This window comes from Diabrotica virgifera, chromosome 5 (assembly GCF_917563875.1).
Source record: "Diabrotica virgifera virgifera chromosome 5, PGI_DIABVI_V3a".
NCBI lineage: Eukaryota > Metazoa > Arthropoda > Insecta > Coleoptera > Chrysomelidae > Diabrotica > Diabrotica virgifera.
Genome location: NC_065447.1, coordinates 212,279,113 through 212,304,664, shown reverse-complemented (window position 1 = coordinate 212,304,664; position 25,552 = coordinate 212,279,113). Strand labels below are relative to the sequence as shown.

Below are 25,552 nucleotides of genomic sequence, written 5' to 3'. Positions count from 1 at the left end.
TCCGAAGACACGAAATACGAAATTTTTTCGTACGATTATATTTGATTGTCGTATCCGAAATTTTTTGACATTTGTGTAATATGTCAGATTATTCCATGGATTGATATTTGATACAAATGTTTGCTGTTGGATATTGAAAGTTTTATTTCGATTTTATTCTTATTATTGTTTGGATCATCATGGATTCGTCAAATTATCTGTTTGAAGAGGATAAAAATGTGAGTTATTGTTAGAAGTACCATCACATCCATTTATAATTAACTGTTTTTAATGGGAAATACAATTTTACTAAAAAATAAAATCATTTTTTTTATTAAAATTGTGGCTTATTTCTCATCAAGAATAGTTAATTACAAAAATGCCACAAGAAAATAGTTTCAGAACAACATCCATTTATAATTACGATTTTGTTGTTCCATTTCAATATATCAAAAACATAAACACTTCACAAAAGTAAGGTTATCAAGACGTTCAAGATAGAATGTCATGTCAAAATTCATCCGATTTTCGTGCAAAAGTTAAAATAATTTTAACTTCTTCCGATGACTTTTTAATTTCGTACGAAAACCCAACTGTCACTTTTCAGCCAATGAAATTCTCTGAAATTTCTATCGTATCATCGTACCGTCGGACATCGGATCTGTGAAAATCCACCTTAAAGGTGGATTTTCACAGATCCGATGTCCGACGATACGATAGAAATTTCAGAGAATTTCATTGGCTAAAAAGTGACAGTTGGGTATTCGTACGAAATTAAAAAGTCATCGGAAGAAGTTAAAATTATTTTAACTTTTGCACGAAAATCGGATGAATTTTGACATGACATTCTATCATGAAAGTCTTGATAACCTTACTTTTGTGAAGTGTTTATGTTTTTGATATATTGAAATGGAACAACAAAATCGTAATTATAAATGGATGTTGTTCTGGAACTATTTTCTTGTGGCATTTTTGTAATTAACTATTCTTAATGAGAAATAAGCCACAATTTTAATAAAAAAAATGATTTTATTTTTTAGTAAAATTGTATTTCCCATTAAAAACAGTTAATTATAAATGGATGTGATGGTACTTCTAACAATAACTCACATTTTTATCCTCTTCAAACAGATAATTTGACGAATCCATGATGATCCAAACAATAATAAGAATAAAATCGAAATAAAACTATCTATACATATGTTCCTGTTCAATATCCAACAGCAAACATTTGTATCAAATATCAATCCATGGAATAATCTGACATATTACACAAATGTCAAAAAATTTCGGACACGACAATCAAATATAATCGTACGAAAAAATTTCGTATTTCGTGTCTTCGGATATCGGATCTGTGAAAATTAGCCTTTAGTCTTGGTGGAAGTTCCAGCTGTTGAAGATTGGCTCCTCCCTCCTGCGTCGAAGTTGCTTTTCTGAGATGTAGATGCGCGAACATGCGCTGACTGTTTTAAATTTGGAAGAGCTTCCGCCGGCGAAATGGATTTCTGGTTCCTTTTTTACAACTTGTAAATTTGAAAAACTTACAGATTTTGCTGAAGCTATTTCCACCACCTCGGAAAACTTTACCGTGGATTTCTCCTGGTAGAGACGATCTTTTACTGTGCCACTATCATAGCCTATGATAAATTGATTCACTAACGCCTGTTCGATTTCACGGGCGCCACCAAACTCACACGACACTACCAAACTACGTAGACGTGTTGCCCATTCTTTGGCACTTTCGTTGGCCATTTTGCGTGCTATAAAAAAATTTTCCGTGTTACTAAACACTGATTTAATCGGTTTAAAATGTTCATCCATCAAATCAACCAACTCTTTGAACGTTTTTATCTCTGGCTCGGCTGGAATACACATATTGAACAACAATTTATACGCTTCTTCATTTAATAAACTTAATTAAGAGAATAGCGCGTTTCCGATTTTCGTCACTATCATTTGCAGCAAGGTAATTACTTAATCGTTTCTTATACACTGTCCAATCTGAGTTACGGGGCACGAACTCTTGAATGGTACCGGTAAACGGAACATACGATGGCGTTCTTGGCACGTCCGGCATTTTTAATATAAAAAATGCGTTAACTACGACAAAAAGTCACTAGTCTCGTTCGTAATACTAGAACAAATGTCCATGACACTCGTTCGCCACTTTGTAATATATTTTAGCCCTAATTTGAGGGTGAATATTACAAACTATAAATTACTAAAATAAAACACGTCTTTCTACAAAGAAGGCTCATTTAATACTCATTTGGCGAATGTACTTTTTACAATAATAAGAAATGTGTTACTCTGATAATAGTTGTTAGGTTTTACAGAGTGGTCTACTAAAACTATATTTACAATATCCAACAGTACCTATATGCAATGGTACATTTGGCAGAAAGAGAAGTCACTTACCTTTAAAATGGTCTATTGTATAAGAGTGTATGACTATTTTTAAACAAGATATAGTTTTTCAACATTTTATACTTTTAATGATTTTTGATATATTTTAGGATTACTTTTAAATGTCTCATTATAACTTTTTTTATTGTATATTTAGGTATATATACTGTCCAATAAAAAAGAAAGTTTATTTTCTTTACTTTAAAATGGTAGATTGTAAAAAATTCTAGGACCATTTTTAAAGAAGATATTCTTTGTCAAAGTGTGACATATACACATGCAATAGGTCCCACTAAGTTGGAACCATATGTAAAACGTTTTTAGTATTGACTTTATAAAAAAAAGGTATTCTTTATAAAATGCTCTGCATAGTCTAAAACCTAAAAAGCAATCATCAGATATAAAATTTTATCAATAGTGTACGAGGTATGTTAAAATATATGAATTGCGCTCAAGAATAAAGTACCTTTATATTTCAAAATATCGAAAAGTGTTATTAAGAAAAGTTATTTTGAATTAAAAATTATGTTATAATATGCAATTATATTCTTCTAATTAAAAAAAAATAAAATTTTTTAAAATTTTTCTCAAATTACGGATTACCCTTGGATATTCTACGGATATCTTGTTTAAAAATAGTCCTAGAATTTTTAACAATACACTATTTTAAAGTAAAGAAAACATGCTTTTTTATTTTACAATGTATATACCTAAATGTACAAGAACAAAAGTCATAATGAGAAATTTAAAAAATAATCATAAAAAATATCAATAATCATTAAAAGTAGAAAACCTTGAAATAGCATAACTTGCTTAAAAATTGTCGTACAACCTTATACAATAGACCACTTTAAAGGTAATTGATTTCTCTTTTTATTACATGTACTACTGAATATACCTAGAGATACGTAGAAAAAACTTACAGAACAATGTTTGCGAAATAATGGGGAAAATGGCCCAAAAATGCTGTGAGCGGCAAACTTTGAAAAATCCTATTTAGGAAACTATAAATCGTAGAGACTTCTACTAAAAGTAATTTTAAAGAGCGAGTATGGAAGTTATTTTTCGCTGACGCAACGCCTATACCTATATCCCTGTGGAAAAAAATTATGGGGCAGAAAATAAAATTGCTTTCTTTCGTGTTTTTTTTTTCTTGCTTTTCTCTTGGATATATTTTTGGAAAAAAAATAATTTTGACTTTAAAATGTGATATTTAGATAGTCAATTTAACCTAGAACAATTTTCCTGTAGACTTGTTTGTACCAAAAGTGCATAGAACTCACCCTAATTCACCCTTTTCTCAAAAACGCACCCATCTAAATGATAGCACTCCGTGGTTTTTTCAAATTTAGAGGTTCTTTAACCATATAAGACAATAAAATCCCATTAACGTTGTAGTTCCTTTTAGCTCTCTTATTTTGAACATAATCAATAGCTTAAGAACAATTAGGTAAAAAGTAGGAATAAGATTAAACTTGATAGCATTGCCTTCAACTGCTAAAAATCAGGCTGAAATAAAAATTAGTTGGACCATTTTAAACGGGAACTAAAAATTCAAGCGTTCAAAAATGTTAATGAACTTCAAAGTAAGTACTGCAAGTTTCTTTACCTTGGGTTCTAGTTGATAGATTTTGACCTTTTTTTTCGTATGTACTTTTTGCGTACATTACAAATATATGCAATATTTTAATAATATTATTAAGAGGATCGGTACGTATTTTCGGCTGCAATGCTATTCAAATGGGGATTCATTTTTTTCGAATCCTGAGAAGACTAATCAGTATTTTTGAAAAATTTAAACGCAAAATGAAAGATCACGTTATTAGCGAGGGCCGAAAGTCCCTGAGAACTTCTATAATTTTTATTTTAATAAGTTACAGGGGTGAAAAACTAAGAGAAAATTTAGTGTGATTTTTAATTTCAAATATATCATTCAAAATAAACTTTTTATTTATTCTAAGGGACTTTCGGCCCTCGGTAATAATTTACTCTTTCATTCTGCGTTTAAATTTTTAAAAAATATTTATTGGTTTTTTCAGGATTCGAAAAAAATAAACACAATGCCGTGGTAATATTTTCCAAATCTATCTTTATCTTACAACGCACTCCGCCGAATATAATATTGTCAACATATATTGTCAGTCAGACACTGACAATCAGTGACAATTTTAAATATTTGACATTGCATCGGGAATATGTTGAGTTAATTAATGATATATAGTGTATTTGATAAATAATTGATTTAAGACGTGAACTTAATAAAAAGTTATTTATTGTGTATTATTTGTGGAAGATCAAAGCAGAGAATACATCAGGATAATATGTATTCTGTGATCCAAGTATTTTGTTGTTAAAGATGTTCAAAATTATAAGCGTTCCATAACAATATATTATTAAAAAATCACTTTAACACTTTTCCTCTTTTCTCGATCGAGTATTAGTCTTTGTTGTACAAATAAATTATTACAATCACTGAATACATAGTTAGTGAAAAAATTATCACATTTATTAACTGAATTAATAATTTGCAATTATAAAAATAACAGTTATCCAAGAACATTCAAAACTCATCTCTTTAAATTAATGATGACATTTTCAAGTAGAATGACATTCTAGTAATGTTTACATATCCATACCAGTGTGAATTTTATTACACGTAATTTGCCGTGTAGAGACAGAAAAAGTAGGGATACACGTAAAATATTTGCGAATTATGTACCCATAGCCTTAATTAAATGACAAATAATGTAATTATTTTAATCAGTTAAAATGGTATATTTTTTACAAAAAAATTCTAATTTTTGATTCAATTCTAATTAATTATCTACACCTACACCTGGCTGAGAAACTTAAGAGAGTGATATAGTTGCAGCTCAGTAGATCTTTTCAGAGCAACCGCCAATAAGGTACGGATAGCTGTGATGATAGCCAACCTCCGATAGGAGAAGGAACTACAAGAAGAAGACCTAAATTATGATAAAACATGTCTTTATTTTTAAAATGAAACTAATTATTTTTTTATTATTGTAAACAAATTACATGGGAATAAAAAAAATTATTCCTACTTTGTATTTTTAATCACCCCCAGAATAAATATCTATGTATTTCTTTCAAATTTGTGGAAAATTACCTTTTCGAATATATAAAATGATTTTTCTACGGACAATATTTTAAAAGTTTTTCTAAATGTTTATAAACTAAAAATGTCAATTTTGCATTACGATTTTCGACTAATTTTTTTATCTTTTTTTAATATTGATAGTATAAGTCTTCTATTTTCATTTCGCACCCGCAGAACTGCCTGATCATCATTGTATTCCGTCTTATTGCAAAAATTGCCTCGGGGATACACAAATAGAATAACTTTTAAACTAATTGATGGATCAGTCCCAAATTTTGAGGGTTTGTTAAGTACCCCAATACTCAACTTTAGGTGAAATGCCAAAGTTTTAGCGTTGACTGATAAATATACTGGAAGATACGAAAATAAATGAGCGTTTATGTACGACACTAGTGGTTTTAGAAATAGATGGCGTCAGCAGCTTTCTAGGTACGAGATTGAATTTACCTGAGACAACGATGAGACGTATTCAGGTAGCTTTGGTTATCGGAATTTGGGGTCGGTCGGGTCGATCGGATTATAATAAAAATTATTTATTTTTTGATGCATTTAAATTTGAGTTTTCATTCAACGATAACAATGACAATCTTTAAAATAATTATTGGAGTGTACCTATGTATTACTTTCTAAACTCGTTTTTAAATTAGCAAGAATAATTGTAGTTGTAATTTGTCTTTTAATTTGAATTCTTGAAACAAATCATTGAATATTCTAAAGTTTATTTAATAATTTTATAGAATATTATAATTTATTTAATAAAAAATTTATTTAACGAGAAAAATACTTACTGGGTGATTTTAGATATTGTACATTTCTTATTTGCCTCATAATCTCGATAAAAAATTAGGTAGTTATTTTCGTTAATTACAGTCTCTTCTGATGATTGTATATTTTGTTTGGAGATATTGCAACCGTATTTACTTAAATGAAATTTACTTAGTAACCCGCTCGGCCACTTTAAACTCTTCGAGAGAAAAATGGTAAGGACTCGTATAGATTGTTGCAATCGCGATTTCCTACAATTTCTTCCAAGTTTTTTCGTGCGGTCAATATTTTCCGAGTTAGGGGAAAAATAGTGACTAAGTATAATTATTGAATTATTTATTATTAACTTTACTTCTTAAAGGTGCCGTGTATTTCTGCGTAGGCGTCCACCGTGCATTGTATTTTCAGGTGAGATATTAGATAGTCACGATTACATTATTCTATTAAGAGAAATTTCATTAATATCATTTGGCGAGTATTACCCAGCCATGACATCTTTTTCTAGACCTCTCTTACCCTCTATGTTTCCTTCGAGTTCCAGTTGCCGACAAGTATATCGTTCTCCTCGCAATATATCCCTCCATGATATTTTAAGCATTCGGTGCAGGCACCTCATTTCAAAGACTTCAAGTTTGTTAGTGGAGCTGGCCTTTATTATCCATGCTTTCATTCCATACAAGAGAACAAGCCAAACGTAACACTTTAGCGTATTGTATCTAATAATTAAGGCCAGTAGAACGGCCGGATGCCTAAACGACACAATTTGGAAAAACAAACACCTTAGAGTGGAAACAAAGGACCGAATATATAAGTCATTTGACTGAAGTTATTAGACCAGTTATGACTTACACTGCCGAAACAAGACCAGATGCAAGCAAAATACAAAGACGTCTGGAGACCAACAAAATGAAGATCTTAAGAAGGATTGCTGGAAAAGGACTACGGGACAGGGTAAGAAGTGAGGAAATCAGATGCATATGTGGGGTAAACAATATAAATACCTGGGTAAAGAATAGAAAAGAAGAGTGGAATCAACACATAAGCAGGATGTCTAAATCAAGGATAGTAAGAATAGCCAGGGACAAGTCACCGTTAGGCCGAAGAAGTATAGGACGCCCAAGGAAAAGATGGAATGACAATTTAGGGACAGAATGAAAGGCACCGTTGAAGAAAAACAGGCATGCAGTACTGCCTATATAAAAGAAAAAGAAGAAGAAATTCTTTAGGTAGATTTTTGGTAGTTATAATGTGCTTCTTTGGAGTTTTACTGAAGATCATTGTTTTCGTTTTAGTGGGAGAAAATTCTAGGCCAGTAGTGTTTGACCAATTCTCTAATTTCTAAATGACTAGTGGGTTAAGTGATTTAGCGATGTCATTGATGTTGTTCTGAAGCTATTTCCTTGTGGCATAAATTATTGTGAAACGTTAATAAAATTATTTTTTCATTTTAATTTGTGGCTTATTTCCCATATAAGTAATTGATGTCATTGATAAGGAAAAGTACAACGAGTAAACCATTGAGGAATGTAGTTTAATTGGATTTTTGAGTCTAAAAGAACGTTATCTATTCGAATAAGTTTCGTCTATATAGGAAATTACTAATAAATTTTATATTTCTTGGAATTGACCAACTTAATAGAATTCTTATATCTAATCCCCAAATGGCACGCGTTATAAAATAATATAATAAAAGATAGCTATAAGCCAAACATACTTTATCACATCCAAATGACCCATGAATTACAGATTCAATATCCACTAGGTTGTCTAATGTAGATGTGACTTTCTAAATCCACTTTGTATAAGGCTAGGTAGCTGTAATATCAATAAGTTTAATACTATCTAGTATCTATCAAGTGGATAAACTGATTAATTGGAGCAAGTTTTGTTCTATTGAGTTTTTTCACTAAGCTAATACTTTTCTTAATAAACCTAAACACACACACACAATACTTTTCGAGTTATTTGCGAGTGAATATGTTCGTTTCTTAACAAAAAAATTACGTTTTTAGACGGTTTTACGCAAATAACACAATAAGTATTTTATCGAAAAAAGTATTCAATAAAAATATATTTTATAAAAACTTGAAAAAAAATGCCTGTATAAAGTCTTTATACTCAGTAGAAGTAGAGTTGTAGCTGATGAAAAGTAAGTTCTTATTCGTCAAATTCCGAATCGAATATTTCAACGTGAACTAACCAAAATATAAAGCACATTTCTGGGAAAGCTCATCGCAACTTTTTTAAAGTGTTTAAAAAAGCTTTGTTTTTGTTTTTAAAACAGTTTCTAGCATTAAAGTAAGCACGTTACGCTGAAAATAAAGTTGGTCCTTTTTTGTAAAAGATAGTTTTAAAATGCGTGAAAATCGTCCTCTAAAAGGGAACTTGCATAAAATTTTTATTTCGAAAGAGGTGCTATAAATTTGCTATAAATCACAAGAGAACACGATTTAAAAAGAAAAAAGTTGTTTGTGTTTTTTGTTTGGCCCCTCAAGACGAATAAAATCAAATTATTGTTACCGCTTCACAAGTGACTTTACATATGTATTGTTTATAATATGATCTGTAAGTTTCATCGTAAATTTAGTTTTATAGTACTTTTTTATTTTGAAAAAAATGCCTTTTTTTAAATAACTTTCCAATTATCAGTGATACGAAATATCCCAAAGTGTAAAGGTTTTGCTTTTCTGAATATTTTGTTTTTCTGTAATACAAAAATTGGTTAAGATATGGCTGTTCCGAATTTACATATACATACTCGTGCTTAGTGACTCATTGAAGCCCTTTTAACTACAGCCTTTCAAAAATAAGCACTTTGAACCGATGAAACTTACAGATCCTCTATAAGCATACATACGTAAAGTAACTTATGAAGCGCTACTAATTAATTTCATTTGAGATGCTAATTAGGAGGTGATTTTTAGATTTTTTTACAAAAAAAGGGATCAACTTTATTTTGTGCGAAACTTGTTTACTTTTGATACTAGAAACTCAAAAAAAATAAAGCTGTTTATAAATTTCTTAAAAAAAGTTATGATGAGTTTTCCCCGAAAAGTTCTTAATTTTTGGTTAGTTCATGTAGAAATATTCAATTTTAAATTTGACAAATAATAAGAACCTACTTTTCATTAGCTACAACTCTGCTTTTACTGGGTCCTTCGTATGTCATATTTATATAAAACATTTTTTTCACTTTTTGATAAGCTGTATTTTTGCTATGAATGTTTTTTTGGTGAAGTACTTCCTTTTTAAGTTATTTGCGAAAATCCGTCTAAAAACGTACTATTTTATGAGAAATGAATATATTCACTCGCAAATAACGCGAAAAGTATTTACTTGTAAGCAGTGCTGTTTTTGTGACGGTACGCCGTACCGGCACCTTTTGGGACAAAAAATAAAAAAACAACCAAATTATAGACGAATTCCTGAATTTTTTCCTTGCTCCCAAATAGCTTTAAAACGCCCTTATTGAGGCTAAATTTAAAAAGATTTCCCGGGGACAGACCCCCTTACGAACGCTCCCCAGACACCCCGGAACATACCGTACCGGAACCTCTATTTAGTGGAGTCACTAAAGGTTTTCAGTTCCGATTTCATTGAACCTTCATCAATTCTCATGAAAATTGGTGAGTAGTTATAAGATACTTCAAGGAACAAAGGTGACATGATGCCAACTTGCGCTTTTACCCCGGGGGTGAATGCCACCCCTTCTCGGGAGCGAAATTTTTTTTATTAAAAATAATACCAAAAATCGATAGAGGGGCAACTTCTAAGCAAAATTTGTTATATAAAGTTATTAACATAAATCAATACTTTTTGAGTTATTAAATATCAAAGATTTTATTTTTTCTTAAAAAAATGCGTGTTTTAAAGCAGTTTTTCACGTATTACTCAAAAACTATAAGCTTTTGTAAAAAAGTTATTATTACCAAAATTAAAGATAATACAAAATTTAATACACTCCGCACTTAAAGAACTAAACTAATGTTATTTCAAAGTGAGTTATGGGTAATTGAATGTATATTTTTTTCGACGAGTACTCAAATCTAAGTATTCAAGCTTACATAACGGGAAAACGATGCGTTTTATAGAATATACTTGTTAATAACTTGTCAAAGTGCTTCGAAATACCTATCAAATGAGCTCCAGTATAAGTTAATAGCATCAAAATTAAGCAAGTTATGATGAAAATAAGAGAACCCTTTCGATTTTTTTAGGAAAAATTAAAAAATAAAACATACGCCATTTCCACAAAAATTAAAATTTAAAGTAATCTTCACAATGATTTCTTTAGGTTAACATAGTTGCTGTTGCGTTTAGTAATTTCAATTTCCGACTTACCGACTTATTTCGTATGCTTTAAACTTTAAATGATGACGCACGGGTAAAGATTCCCGGACTCAACTGTACCTGGATTATTTAAAGTCCTGAGAACATCTTCTCTCAACTATTTTGTCATATAGTTCTTGTCGTGTATTTATATTTTCTTGATAAAACATTTCTTTCAATCGACCCCATATAAAATAGTCGACAGAGTTAAAAGTAGTATTACCTATTGTAAAAAACGCAACATGATGCCCATTACTAAAATCGACAAATTTCAAAATACGATTTGTTTAGAAGAATCAAGGATTTTTTATAAGGAAATTTGAAAATTAGGGGGAGAGGGGTATAATAAAACAAGGATTATTTTTAGAGAATTTATTTAATAATTGTACGGTCGTACCAACATCAAATTATTTAAATGTTTATTATATACAGCGACGTTATATATTAAAATAGTTTTATATGAATAAACTCGTTGATGTTTCATTGACAATTTTGAAAGTTCGCAAACTATTTGTTAACGCATCAAGTCGATATTTAATACTGATACAGATAAACTATTTTTATGTCCATTTTAGAAATTTTATTACGAAAATTTTGTACAATAACGACACGGCAACAAATAATTTACGAATCATATATTTCCGGTGGCCTCCATTGCATATCTATAGGTACGTTAGTTCATGCACTGAAGACACCGTTAAATAAATAATCGAAATTTTTTTTATGAACATACCTTACAGTTTGTAGTACGAAATTTACAAATCTATATATAATATATAAATATATTTATTTACAGTTTAAAGATTCAACTATATACATAGAGACCTCAAAAACAAGTGATGTGTTAGCAGTCATTTTACCTTTACATATATATTCCTACTCAAATTTATTCTGTAACTATAAAGCAGATTCAGCGGGTTGTACCTTCTATTTTAAGCATTAATATCCGTATCGACATATCCTAATAAGTGGTATATTAGTATCTTTAAATTATCATTAGTATGATATAATTATGTACATCTCTCCATACCTTTTTACTACAAAAACACGTTTACGTCATTCAAGATTTCTGTCAGACCTCAGAGGATTGCCAAAACATTGGAATGACTTTTTATCATGACCATGTTTATTGTGCAGTGCCTAGGCATCATTACTTGTCAGACATATTTTTCTTTGTTTTGTTTACTGTACAAATATCTACAATTCTTTATTGTAATTAATGATGTCAATCCGAAATTACTTGCCGAAATATATTAATTAACAACAATATTATCATAGTGTATAATCATGATTATTTTAATATTTTAAGGCTAAAAATGACTGACTTCCTATTAAATACTATTCAGTACATTTTTAGTCTTAAAATCTTAAACTATCTATTTTATTGATTATACACTATAAGGTTATTGTTAAAACAGTATATTTTGGCAAGTAATGAAAAGCAATTGACATCATTAATCAGAATAAAGAGTTATAGATATTTGTACACTAAACAAAAACAAAGGAAAATGTCTTTGACAAGTAATGATGCCTAGTTTCTCACTGTTCAAGAATATGGCCATAATGAAAATCATATTTTAATATTTTAGCAATGCTTTGACGTCAGAAATCTTGAATGACGTAAGCTTGTTTTTGTAGTAAAAAGGGTATATTATGAGATATAGTCAATAATAACAATAGTTGTAAATTGGTATTTATGTGGTAATAAAACAACTTTTAAATATCGTCAGTATAAAATTTATGTTAAAGGTAAGAAATGCAGAAAAACTGGTAGAAAAGATAAGGAACTTAAAAATCTCTACTTTACAAAATCAGCTCCATGTCCAAGTAAAGGTATAACGAGACAGTTTATGAAAAAAATCATTAAGCCAACAAGATAACTGTAGGAGAATCAAACACCAAAACTCAGGAACTACACCATCCATATACTGGTATACTGAGTACTGAGGTAACACATAGCCAAGACCGCTAAGATCATTTGGGCAGGAAATCGAACAGGGAAGACTCAATACTCTAAATCTTAACAGTTATACAGTGTGTCCCTGTAAGTTGTATCCATATGGAAAACTTTTTTGAAGATATTCTTCTTTAGCGGCGATTCGATTGAGGGTAAAATTGTACATAAATCTGCGCGCCTGCGCACACAGACAGCATGTAGTTCATTGCTAATCTTTCAAGATAGGTATGTATGTATCTGTAACCGTGCAAATTAAGTCATTAAAAGAATATATTAGTGTTTTAGTAAATGTATTATTTATTATAATTCTTGTTTTTGGATTTGTGTTTCTCTGTAGTGAAATAATAAAATATTATGTAGGCATAACATTTTTACACTATTTGTCGCCGTGTTGTGCAATTATATCCGAAACTTACACGTCAATTACAAGGACCTCGTTGGAGTAGTTGGTAGGGCGTTAGCTCAGAGATTGGAAGGACGCGGGTTCGAATCCTGGGCGATTCATATTTTTTTTTAATTTTTGGTTTTAATAAAAATTTTTTGAAAGTGGTAGATAAGAAAGTTAGTTTAATTTTTAAATAAAATACAAATAACCTGTTAAGTACATTTACTTCGTTTAAATTACCTATATAATAGAAGAATATCTTCTTACGTGCGTACATAGTACACACACATTCTTTTTATTATTAATTTTACGAAAAAAAGTTATTCTTCATAAAAAGCTCTGCATGGTCCAAAACTTAAGATTTAACTATCAAATATCAAATTTTTTGAATATTATACGAGGTATGTAAAAAAGTTTGAATTTCATTCAAGAGCTTTATTTTTCACAATACTGAAAATTGCTATTATGAAAAGTTGTTTGGAATTAAAAACTATATTCTAGTATGCAATTACATCCTTATAATTAAAATTTTTTTTTTGAAAAATTATGGTTAACTAACATTTTCAGTTATTTCAATTCAGATAACTTTTTTATTATTAATTTTACGCAAAAAATCAATTCTTTATAAAAAGTTCTGCATGGTCTAAAACCTAAAATACAACCATCTTATGTCAAATTTTATCAATTTTATACGAGGTATGTCAAAAATATGCATTTTGCTCAAGAGTAAAATACGTTTATTTTTCACAATATCGAAAATTGTTATCATGAAAAGTTATTTAGAATTAAAAACTATGTTTCAGTATGTAATTACATCCTTCTAATTGAAATATTCTGAACTATAAAGGTACTTTACTTTTGATATAAATTTATCTTTTTGACATACCTCGTATAAAATTGATAAAATTTGATATAAGATGGTTGTATTTTAGACCATCCAGAACTTTTTATTAAGAGTCACTTTTTTTCGTAAAATTAATAATAAAAGAGTTATCAGAATTGAAATAACTGAAAATAATGTTATCCATAATTTTTCAAAAATTTTATTTTTTAATATTGTGAAAAATAAAGCTACTTTACTCTTGAGTAAAATTCAAACTTTTTGACATACCTCGTATAATATTCAAAAAATTTGATATTTGATGGTTAAATCTTAGGTTTTGGACCATGCAGAGTTTTTTATGAAGAATAACTTTTTTTCGTAAAATTAATAATAAAAAAGTTTTCTATATGGATACAACTTACAGGGACATACTGTATATGTATGATCAAAAATGAAAGTATAGAATCTTTTGAGTAAACCAAATACAATTAAACGACGAAAATCCTGCAGATCATACCAGCTTAAATGAGACGATAAAATGACGTAAGGTCAAAGACACAGATGAAAACAAATGGAAGAGTAAATCAGGTATGGGCGAAACATAACCACAAAACACGAATCAAGGAAGAGTTACACTTCTTGGTATTCCATAATTAGGGAGGGTTTTTGAGTATTTTCTACAATTAGTTTGTTTAGGCGCAGAAAAGGTTTTTGACCAAAGAGTCTACTATAGATTTACAACTAGAGTTATTAATTAATACCTTGCACCTTACGGCTACCGTAATATCAAAACATTGGAATAACAATAAAAATAACAAACAAAAACTTAATCCTAATTTTAGAGCGAAAAAAAGAGCTAAAACTAAATTAACAAAACCGAGTATTTAAAAACTATACACCATATTAACAAAAAATACGCATTATTTGAAATACTGGTGCATAGCAATAAAATTATTCCATCTAGCATAGCCTTAATCGTTTTACTCGGATTACATCAATAATGGCGCATTTGTATATGTATATTTTTTTTGTTACTTCCCTCATGTATTTAAAAGTAAGATTTCACTTGTACTTAAAATTTTTTCCTGGAAGGCGTCTGTTATAATCTCGCCTAACGTGTGTAACTTTTAAGATAGTCCCCCCCTCCTAACCGAATTATATTGACCACGGCACGACACTTTGTTTTCGATAACATGAGGAAATGCTGAAGATTGTTGGTATGTACTTCCCAAAGAATAATTCTTTTGGTTTAATTTTATACATTTAAATTTTGTATAAAAGCGCAGAAAAAAAAAATGTAAAAGTGGAACCGAGAATGCTAACATTAAGCTCAGCGATCGCGAATTCAATGAAGAAATAATAAGACGATCAAAAGTAACAGATGTAAGCCAAAAGATCGCCATGTTAAAATGGAACTGGGCACTGGGCAGGGCACATGGGAAGAATGCAAGCCAATCGTTAGACAAAGCAAAATCGTTGTTAGAATTCATATGCTTATTCTTATAAGAAAAAAACATAAGTATTTGTTGAATGTCCAAGAGTAAAAACCTTTTAAATAACAAAACCTTGTAACCAACATTCTCGTAAAATTTCTTAGTTCAACGAATCATTCTGCTTTCAAGCATGTATCAAATATGCGTTATTATTTTCAGCAACCAACAACATACAGCATCAGATAGGAATACGCTATCTGGTATCAGGGAAGTGATATTTATGTTAAAACTTCTTCTTAAGGGGCCGTGTCCGTATTCAGTCAGACGTTGGCCGTCATCATGTTTACAAGTTACTGAAATCTTTCTTTATCAGCTGCTGCGCTAAATAAGTATTCTACCGTGGAACCACATCATTGACTAATATTACGCAACCATAAAAGTTTCTTTCAGCCAATCCATCTCTTTCCCTCCACTTTTCCTTATGAGCAGACGTTCTGAATTCATCATTTGGAGAACATCTTCATTGGAAGTGTGCGAAACCCATGATATCTTTAGGATTCGTCGATAGCACCACAATTCAAATGCTTCTAAATTATACCAAACTAGTTTACACTAAACCCCTATATATCATCAGTTTTACAGAAGTTTTGTTCTTGCAGAAAATTGACAATTTAGTAAAATGTTGGTTACCAGGTTTTATGCCTGGACACTTCATACACATACCACAAAACAATTTTATAGATTACTTAAAAAAATGTTGCCTAGCATTCATTCAAGATCTTGTGCTGGTTTCAATAACAGTAAATATTAATCCAATTTTAACAGAATTGGTAAAAATTCAAACAAAATTATTGTTAAGTGAAAAATAATTCAACAGTTGATGTCCTTGTATAACCAAGAATAGTTACTGTCAAAAACTTGCAAATATGTTATGTCTGCATGAACGTTCTATTTCTACCTATGAACTATCTCCTTTTATTGTGTAATGTTAATATGAAATTAACTACATTACTATAAAAAGAAAGTAGACGATTGCATTTCTTTTCAACTCAAGCTCCACCATTCTCCAAAGTGTGTATCGAGGTTTCATCTCTCGCCAAGACCTGTGGAAGCTTGGATTGGAATGAAAGCTGCTTATCTATATTACCGTTATAGTACCATTACATGCCGGAGTACGCTAGTAGCGACTTCTATATGATGCAACAAGAAGTCATGACATAATAGAAGCCTCCTGACCTCTTGTTGCTTCATATATTACTATAGATCCTAAAATTATGTATAATAAATTATTACGTTATATGTCACTGGGTTAAGTTGTTCAGGTAAAATATAAAAACTAAACAAAACTTTAAAATCGAATCTAGTACTTGTTTGTTCAGATATTTGTACAATTTTCTTACTGATTAAAATATGTCAACAACAATGGTTGGATATTAATGCTTATCATTGCCAATGTAGGAAAAAATTTTGTTATGAAATATTTCAGTGATGAAATTTCCTGTTTTCCCCTAAAGTAACTTAATAAATATGGAATACAACACTATCTCCGTCAGTTTGTCTTACTCTAAGCTACCAATAACTCCACAATTGGAAGTACACTTTTAAAACAAATATTTTTATTTTAAAAGTTTTCATCTTAGAGGAGGCAGATAGAGCTGTAGCTAAACTATCTGTCTCTCCTATTATATTCTTACTTAAAAATTATAGTTACAAGATAAGCCACATGTTTGGATAACTAAAGTACAGCAAACGTCATTTATGGAAGGTGAGTATTTCGCATCGAGTACCAGACACCTCGAACCACAGAAAAGATCGAAAGCTCGGTGGTGCACCTGTGAGGTGTTAGTGTTACAAATGTCCTCTTAACCCATTCGCTGTCTATCGCAGAGGATGGAACTCGGCTAGAAGCCATTCTGTTGAACGGCACCTGACTCAAGTAACCATATCACTCGCTGGCGGGTGAAAGGTACCTGACTGAAGTAACCATATTACACGCTGGCACGTGATCGGCAGCGAATGGATTAAAACCTATGCGACGAAACTTTACTGTAATTGGCGTTTGCTGTAGTACTAATAGCCAGGGAGGTAGTGTCAAATTTGACCGGAGCATTTTAGCATGGCTGCTTTCTTTTTATTTAGTTTAGGTATTCCAAGGCTTATTAACAAATGATGTGTCAGCTGGCCCAAAACCGGGGATTTTAGACAAGAAAAGGTAAAATATGAAACTTGATGGAAAAACGCTACAACTTATGTCAAATATTTATCTACGTGACTTACAATTATTCTTAATAGCCTTTCTGACTTCTCTCCTAGCTTTCACTCAGGCAATCCGGGTTCAAATGCTGGCATTGAAATTTTTTTTTGTTTTTAAAATTGACATTTTATTTTGAAAAATAATTATTATTATAATAAGGGCGTTATTCAGCGGAATACTGGATTTATTGTGTTTTGATTGATTTGCACACTTTCGATAGCTATTTTCTATTGGATATATTCTGTTTGGAAGGAATTGGCTGTAACCACTGGATATATTTCATGACAAAGCTATTTAATATTAATTTAACTCACTCCTCATACAGACAAACATCCATTTTTATATACCTATTATAGAGAACAGGGGAATATTTAGATTGCTATTAAAAAATGGGGGTTGGTGATAGAAAAGTGAAAAATTAGGGTTGTATGTATCTTTTGGTTCTACATCATATTACATTAACCCGTGAATAGTCGCGCGGTGAGATAGAAACTCAATTTTTATCCTTTTTCGCGATAACTTGATGGAAAATTTTGCAATTTTGAAAAAATTTCGTAAGTGCCTCGAGGAAGGGTGTAGTAATGCGTAGGAATTTTTCTTCTTCTTCTTCTTTTTGTGGAATTTATGGCTTTGGGGAGAGCCAATTAGCTTTAACCCGCGAGTAGTCGCGCCGTTAGATAGAATCTCACATTTCATCCTTTTTCGTAATACATACAGTAAAATTTGTCAGTAACGGCCACTAAAAATAAAAGAACTATTGGCCGATATAGAAAGGTGGACGGTATTGCCAGTTTTTGTAGTCTACATATAATTGGTTTGGGAAATTTTTAAACTGGCCGTTAGGACAGGTGACCGATATATATATTTTCAATATAAAAAATAGATAAAAATAGTACAAAATAAAAATTTGTTTTAAATTTGTATTTTGAGATAGAATCTCATATCTACGTTACAGAAGTGAGCGCGACGACTCCCGGGTTAAGAAAAAACAGTTTGTCCAAAAAATAAAAAAAATGTCGGGAGGGGGTGGGGAGGGCAACTCCCTTTTTCACTTAGATTGGTTGTACTAACTCAGGAAGCTTCAGGGGTTCATTTACAACAACTTTGCTTATTAAGGTCAATCATAATATTTATGATCAAATGCATAGTTCTATTTCATAAGTTCTATGCATAATTCTATAAAAGACATATGATTTTTTTTATATTGTCTCGTATAAATACATAATACAAACGTGGTATTATAAAAATAATTATTTTTCAAAATAAAATGTCAATTTTAAAAACAAAAAAAAAAAGTCAACGCCAGGATTTGAACCCGGATTGCCTGAGTGAAAGCTAGGAGAGAAGTCAGCAAGGCTATTAAGAGTTGTAAGTCACGTAGATAAATATTTGACATAAGTTGTAGCGTTTTTCCATCAAGTTTCATATTTTACCTTTTCTTGTCTAAAATCCCCGGTTTTGGGCCAGCTGACACATCATTTGTTAATAAGCTTTGGAATACCTAACTAAATAAAAAAAACAGCCATGCTAAAATGCTCCGGTCAAATTTGACACTACCTCCCTGGCTATAACGAGGGTTTTGAGTGCTAGATTGCTATATATAATACTTTTGTCCATTGGGGCAAGTTTCTATGATTGGAGCTCAGTGCTTTAACATTATGGTGAAACTGTGACAGTACAAAAAATGAAATATACAATGAGAACAGAAGTTGGAAAAGAATGATTAAACTCAGAATGAATTCAATAATAGCAAAAATAAAAAAAGAGTAATGTATAATAAATAATTAAAAATATATAAACGGATAAACTGCACAAATGGAGAGAAATATCCTTCATGGGATATAAAGGCACAATTAAAATTCCACACATAAGTTTTCTGAAAGGAATAAAACTGGTAGAGCTATAATCATTGGAACTTGCTCAGACGAGTAACAAGGGCAGCTGAATACAGATTTCATGGATCACAGCATAGATACTGACTTCGTAACTACGCATCTGTACATATTATATTCGTGCATTGTGCTAAAATTTGATATCTATAAAATAATAACTGCATAGATTCAAAAGAGCTGTAATAGTAATATACATACTAGTATTTTCGACCATCTTACATGGTCAAGTTAAATGTTACAATTTATTTCGAGTCAAGATTTTTAATCTGCTCATTGGAATAGATTGGAGAATAAAATTTATAGTTTTCCATTTTGTCAGAGAGCACTGAACACATATGAAACTAATATTTGCGTTGGCATCCAAGGGACTAGCCAGAAAACTAGTTATAAGTATTTTTCTAAGACATTCTACAAACGACCTACTAATAAATAATGGTTGATATATTTAACTACTTACAATATAATAAAAAATAAGGAACTGATAATAAATAGTACGTTTTGTAAACAGAGATCAGTGTTGAAGCCCAAGGACACATTTAATTTCGTTTTCTTAAAAGTAGTTGAGTGTTTTTTTACTATTATATACACATCTCAACATATAAATAAATTTTTTGTCCAAAATTTGTGTTGTCTTTACCATGTATCTGCTGAACAGTCACAGAGTTCATTTCCTAATTATACCAAAGAAAGGAGAAGGTCTGACCAATGGATTGTGAGAATTTCTAAAATTATAAACTAATATTTGAATCATCGAATAGACATTTTAATTGAAAAACCAATATCAAAAATATAAAAAAATATAAAATTATAGTTAGAATTTTTTAGAGTCCAATATTAGTTCAAAATATGTATGATATATCAGCACCGATGACTTAAAGGACAAGTCTTCAATTGCCTAAGACTCATAAATGTAAATCCTTTAACACGTTGACGGACAGTGCTTCAAAAGCAAGTGTTGTGACTGTGTTTTGCAATGTAGAATAAGGAAATTAGTGAATTTCTTTTAGCGCTTATAGTTTATAGAAACGGTGAGTTTTTTAATATTTTTTAAACATGTGTACGACGACCATGGACGCCGTGTCACAGTTCATATGCATCTGTAGATCTATTGATTTTTTGTCACAACTCATTAGTTTAAAAATGTCGTCTATAGACGTTGTGTCACATTACGTCAATGAAAATTAGACGTCTATAGACGTTCTGTCCGTCAACGTGTTAACAACTGATTATTTTTCATTCATTTTCATTAAATTATCAGATGGAGAATCTCTTGGTGCTTTTATGACCTTAAGCTTAATTAAATTAAAACGGCAACAGGTGTATGTTCTCAAAACTGATAATGTGTAAAAAGTATTTATTAAAATCAGCTAAGTACTTTCGGCATAGCAAATTCCGTCATCAGAGCTTTGTCTTATAGGTATAAAAGCCTCATAGAAGAGTAATTGTTGACAAACAACATAGTAAAATTAAATTGATACAGGGCTAGGCTTCTGATCTAGGGTGAAAACCCTTAACAATATTAAATATCACATCGATGTGATGTACCTGTGTACATTGTTTACAATTTTTACAATGTGGTACCCACATTGTTTCTAAGCACATCGATGCGATATTTAATATTTGTAAGGTTTTCATCCTAGATCAGAGGCCTAGCCCTCTATCAATTTAATTTTAATATGTTGTTTGTCAACAATATTTACTCTTCTAGGAGGTTTTATACCTATAAGACGAAGCTCTAATGATGGCATTTGCTATGCCACAAGTACTTAATTAGCTTAATTATTTTAATTAGCTCAACACAGAATTATCTAGATCTAGAATAAATATACTTAAGTAAATTAAAAAAAATAAAACATGGATCACAATTTTAGGTTTTGGATTACGACTTCGGAAATCGTTCTCAATATATAAAACATAAATAAATTAAATTGTTAATTATATTTATTAATGTTTTGTATAATATTGAGAACGATTTCCGAAGTGGAAATCGAAATGTCAAATGAACTTAATTTTAACGTAAAATTGTGACTTAATTTTAATTTATTAATAATGTTTTCTATGTTGAGAACGATTTCCGAAAATCTAATTTATTGTTGGGAATAAGTCATATATATAATATGACTTATTCCCAACAATAAATTAAATTTAATTTATTAATGTCAAATAAACTTAATTCTAAAGTAAAATTGTGGCTTATTCCCAACTAAAAGAGTAAATTGCATTAAGATGCAATAAAAAGCACCTTCAGAACAATACCAAGAAAATGAATTAATTAAAAAGACCAATTAAAAGATATGGAAATAAAGAGATGAGTCAAGCATACTATCACCTCTATTATTTAACGCTTATTCTGAAGAGTTAATTCGAGAAACTCTGGAAGATGAAACAGTCAGCATAAGAGTAATAAATGGAGTCTTAGTTAACAACATCAGATATGCAGATGATACAGTAATAATAGTCGATAGTTTCCAAGACCTGGAAAGACTCATGAGTAAAATAGTAAGGTGTAGTAGGGAGTACTGACTCTCTCTCTCTCTCAATATCAAAAAGACAAAGTTTATGAAAATTAGTAAAGACAACCATTAATACTAACGAAATCTTGATCGTAGAGGGCCAGCAGACCGAAAGAGTAAAAAAGTACACTTAACTAGGAAGAATTATAACACGAAATTAATGACTACACTGCAGAAATCAAAGTCAGAATCGAAAAAGCATGTTATAATTTTATGAAAATGAAAAAGGTCCTATGTAGCAAAGATTTAACATTAGCTCTTAAAGTACGACTAACAAAATGCCACGTATACAGTGTACTATACTATGGAGTGGAATCATGAACGTTAAATCTAGAGACAATGAGACGACAACGCCTTTGAAATGTGGATCTATAGAAGAAATATGAGGGTTTCCTGGGTAGATAGAGTTATGAACAATGAAGTACGGAGAAGAATACAGTTTTTTAACACAAATGTAAAAAAAAATGTGAGAAGACACGACGGAATTTAAGATAAGGATCGGAAAGGTAAGATCGGCTTTCATCGAAATTGAAAAAAAAAATGTTAACAGACATGATATAAAATTGGAAATATAAGTTCGTTTGCTAAAATGAATATTCTCCGTATATGAACTGGAGCTATGGACCTTAAATGAAGCATGAATGTTGAGGATACCCTGCCATATAAAGCGTAATGAACATACATAATGAACAAGCGTCTGCTACTTCAGAACATACTTCAAAGTGTGTGGAAAAAGAGGTCCAGGGAGAAGAATATAGTGGCTTTATAACTTACGAAAATGGTTTAACTTTACCACTATCCTACTTTTCAGGAGAGCAGTAACCAAAGTCAAAATAGCTATGTCAGTGTCCAACATCCGAAATGGATAGCCGTAAGAAGAAAAGAACACTTGCACGTTCTTCATAATGATGTCATATATATGCAGTAAATCAGAGGTTTGTAGGGGTTGAACAACCTTTTTTTTGAGAAATGCGAAAATATAGTCGGAAAAACGTAATGGAGACTACATTGAAAAATAAATGTGAAATATTTATAATAATTGTCAACCCTTATAACGCTAGCGCGGTTTTGGAATTATAGCAAGGTAGTCTGATATCTCTAGGGCCTACGGTATATAAAGGTAACAGGGCCAGTGCTACGCTTCAACCGCCTATTATTACCCCTGGTTTTACCCAAGGTACTAATTTTATTCAGGCTGAGTCGACCTGGGGCCTGTAGACATTTTTAAAAATGTCTAGATGTTCTCACTGGCGCTGGGATTTGAACCCCAGTCTATCTGCGTGGAAGTCAGACATCCTACCGCCTGAGCTATTTTGGCCCTTGTGTTAATATGCAATTTGATATAATTGTTCCTTTCCACAATATTGTATTAATAATTTTTGGGGCTCAAGGTACTAATTTTATTCCGGCTGAGTCGACCTGGGGCCTGTAGACAAAATGTCTAGATGTTCTCATTGGAGCTGTGATTCGATCCCCTGCCTTCTGCGCGGAAGTCAGACATCCTACCACATGAGCTATCCGGCCCAGATGTGAAATATTGGCCAATTATTTATTAAAAGCGAGCCAGGAGTGGGTCAAAGGGATCGTCATTTGTATGTAAAAATGAGATTTATTAAGCATTAAAATGTTAACAGCTTTAACTTGTAATGGAGATTGCTCATAGATTGATATCTTTACTTCTAAAATATAAATAGAATTTATATGAATTATGAAAACTTTGTAAACTTCAAATCAAATAGAAGATAATATGTAATGGTTATATAAATCAAATTGCTTGTCCTTATAACAGTATTACCAATATAAAACGAACTATAAAAATGCTCATCAATCTATAGGTCAGTCGAGAAAATTGGTCCCCCTTCATGTGGGCGCCAAACAAAAAGCACAACAATATAATCAAATATAAAAACTTTTAAGAAGAAACTTACATATATCATGAACATCTACATTAACATCACTATTAATCTAACAACCCAATCGGCGGTTTTACTCTATAAAAATAATAAAAAAACTCTTAGTTTTAAAAAACGAGATCAACTCTTAAATAATTTTGTACTTTTACAAATTCTCGCGTCATTGATTTACTATATTTTATCAAATAAAATATCCATAAAATGAACTTCTGTTATATAATATATATATTTACAATATAATGAGATTTCTATGAGCACTTTGATGTAAATCAATGCTGCAAAGATAGTTTGCAATCAAAAAATCAACGATTTTCTAATTTTTCTACTTGATAAAAATATTTATATACAAGTGTACATACCTCTCTTTTAGCTATATCTACAGAATTTCACACAAAATCTTTACAATCGAGAGCAGAAAACTAAATCAACAATAACTTTACAATCACCGGAACATAAAAATAACTTAGAATCCATTCGTAGAAAATATTTAGTGCAATATGCACCGAAAAATAAATCTCCAAAAAATTAAACAACTTATTATGTACACTGTGCTTACTTATACTCAATATTCTGTACAAATAATTAATAACTCTGAAAATTGCACTCTACAATTTTTTGTTTGTTTATTGAAACTTTCACGACTGGGCTAGTTTATCCAAGTTTGGTGGGGGTGACGGATTCCGTCCCTCATACCGGGCATCATCATCTAAAAAAAATCAATACATAAAATATCTTCACATGTACCTTTTATACAGGGTGGCCCGTAAGTAATTGGACAAAACAAAACAGTAAATTCTACATTTTAAAATATTACGATTTCAGCCAACTTGCTGTAATAAAAAGATGGTATAGGCTGTTTAGTTTCAAATTAGATATACGGACTATAAATGGCAACAGCGCCGGCTTCCCACGTACTATAATTTAAACATTAGCAGTGTAGGCGACGGAATAGGGTATCAATTTCACCTGAAAAATAGAGATGGCTATTTCGTTTAGTATTTGAATATTCTTGGATAATCGTTACTTGCTAATTGCTTAAATTTTTCGTTAATTTAATTAATAGGATTATTTTCAACACTGTTACTATCGGTACGAGTAGATAAAGTTTAAACATCTTTAACAGTTAAAATACAATTTTCAACAACGTTATCTTTTACGCAACGATAGTGGAATAATAAGCAATGTTGCCGATCTTAACGCTTCTTTTACTGTGGTATATCTAATTAAAAAGTAAACGGACTATATTAAGAAAGATACAGGATGTTAAGTTTAAATTTTTTAATTTTTCTCTATAACTTTCATGTTTGTGGACATTGATTTAGTATCAACATTGTATTAAAGCAAGTTGGCTTAAATCGTAATATTTTAAGTGTAGAATCTACTGTTTCTTTTTGGACAATTACTTAAGGACCATTCTGTATCTGTAATATAAAGTAAATAAGATAAAATATCTGAAAATATTCACTTTGCACATAGAAATTAAAACGGTTAAAAAAATCAATATTGGTTATCACTTTGTTGTGATGAAAAAATGCTTGGATTCTAAAAATTTCAGCCGCTAAAAAATTTTTATGTCACTCAAAAAACTATGCTCGAAAAATCACGTTCATTTCCGTTTTCTTAACCAAAAAAATGTATACAAAATTCATGTTGAGCTTATGCTAGTCCAGACTCGATGGAATCCATCCGTATAAAAATTGTGTAGTTCCAATGCAATTAAAAGTGGTCAGACATGTGCAAGTACAAGTAGTGTTGTGTTTTCGGTTTGGAAGTTGAAGA

The 25,552-nt window shown here is 30.7% G+C and overlaps 1 protein-coding gene across 5 annotated transcripts in view; it reads right to left on the bottom strand.

The window, feature by feature from the left end:
• Positions 1-10,960: 10,960 nt before the first annotated feature.
• The window catches only part of LOC126884600 (uncharacterized), a 68,925-nt gene continuing 54,333 nt past the window's right edge, over positions 10,961-25,552 (bottom strand). For all 5 annotated transcript variants that reach the window (XR_007698112.1, XM_050650596.1, XM_050650598.1 and 2 more), the window contains one exon: positions 10,961-24,479. Coding sequence is in view for 4 of the 5 variants with exons in the window: in XM_050650596.1 (XP_050506553.1) it covers positions 24,409-24,479 (71 nt within the window). In the remaining variant the exon portion in view is untranslated. The remainder of the gene's footprint in view (positions 24,480-25,552) is intronic.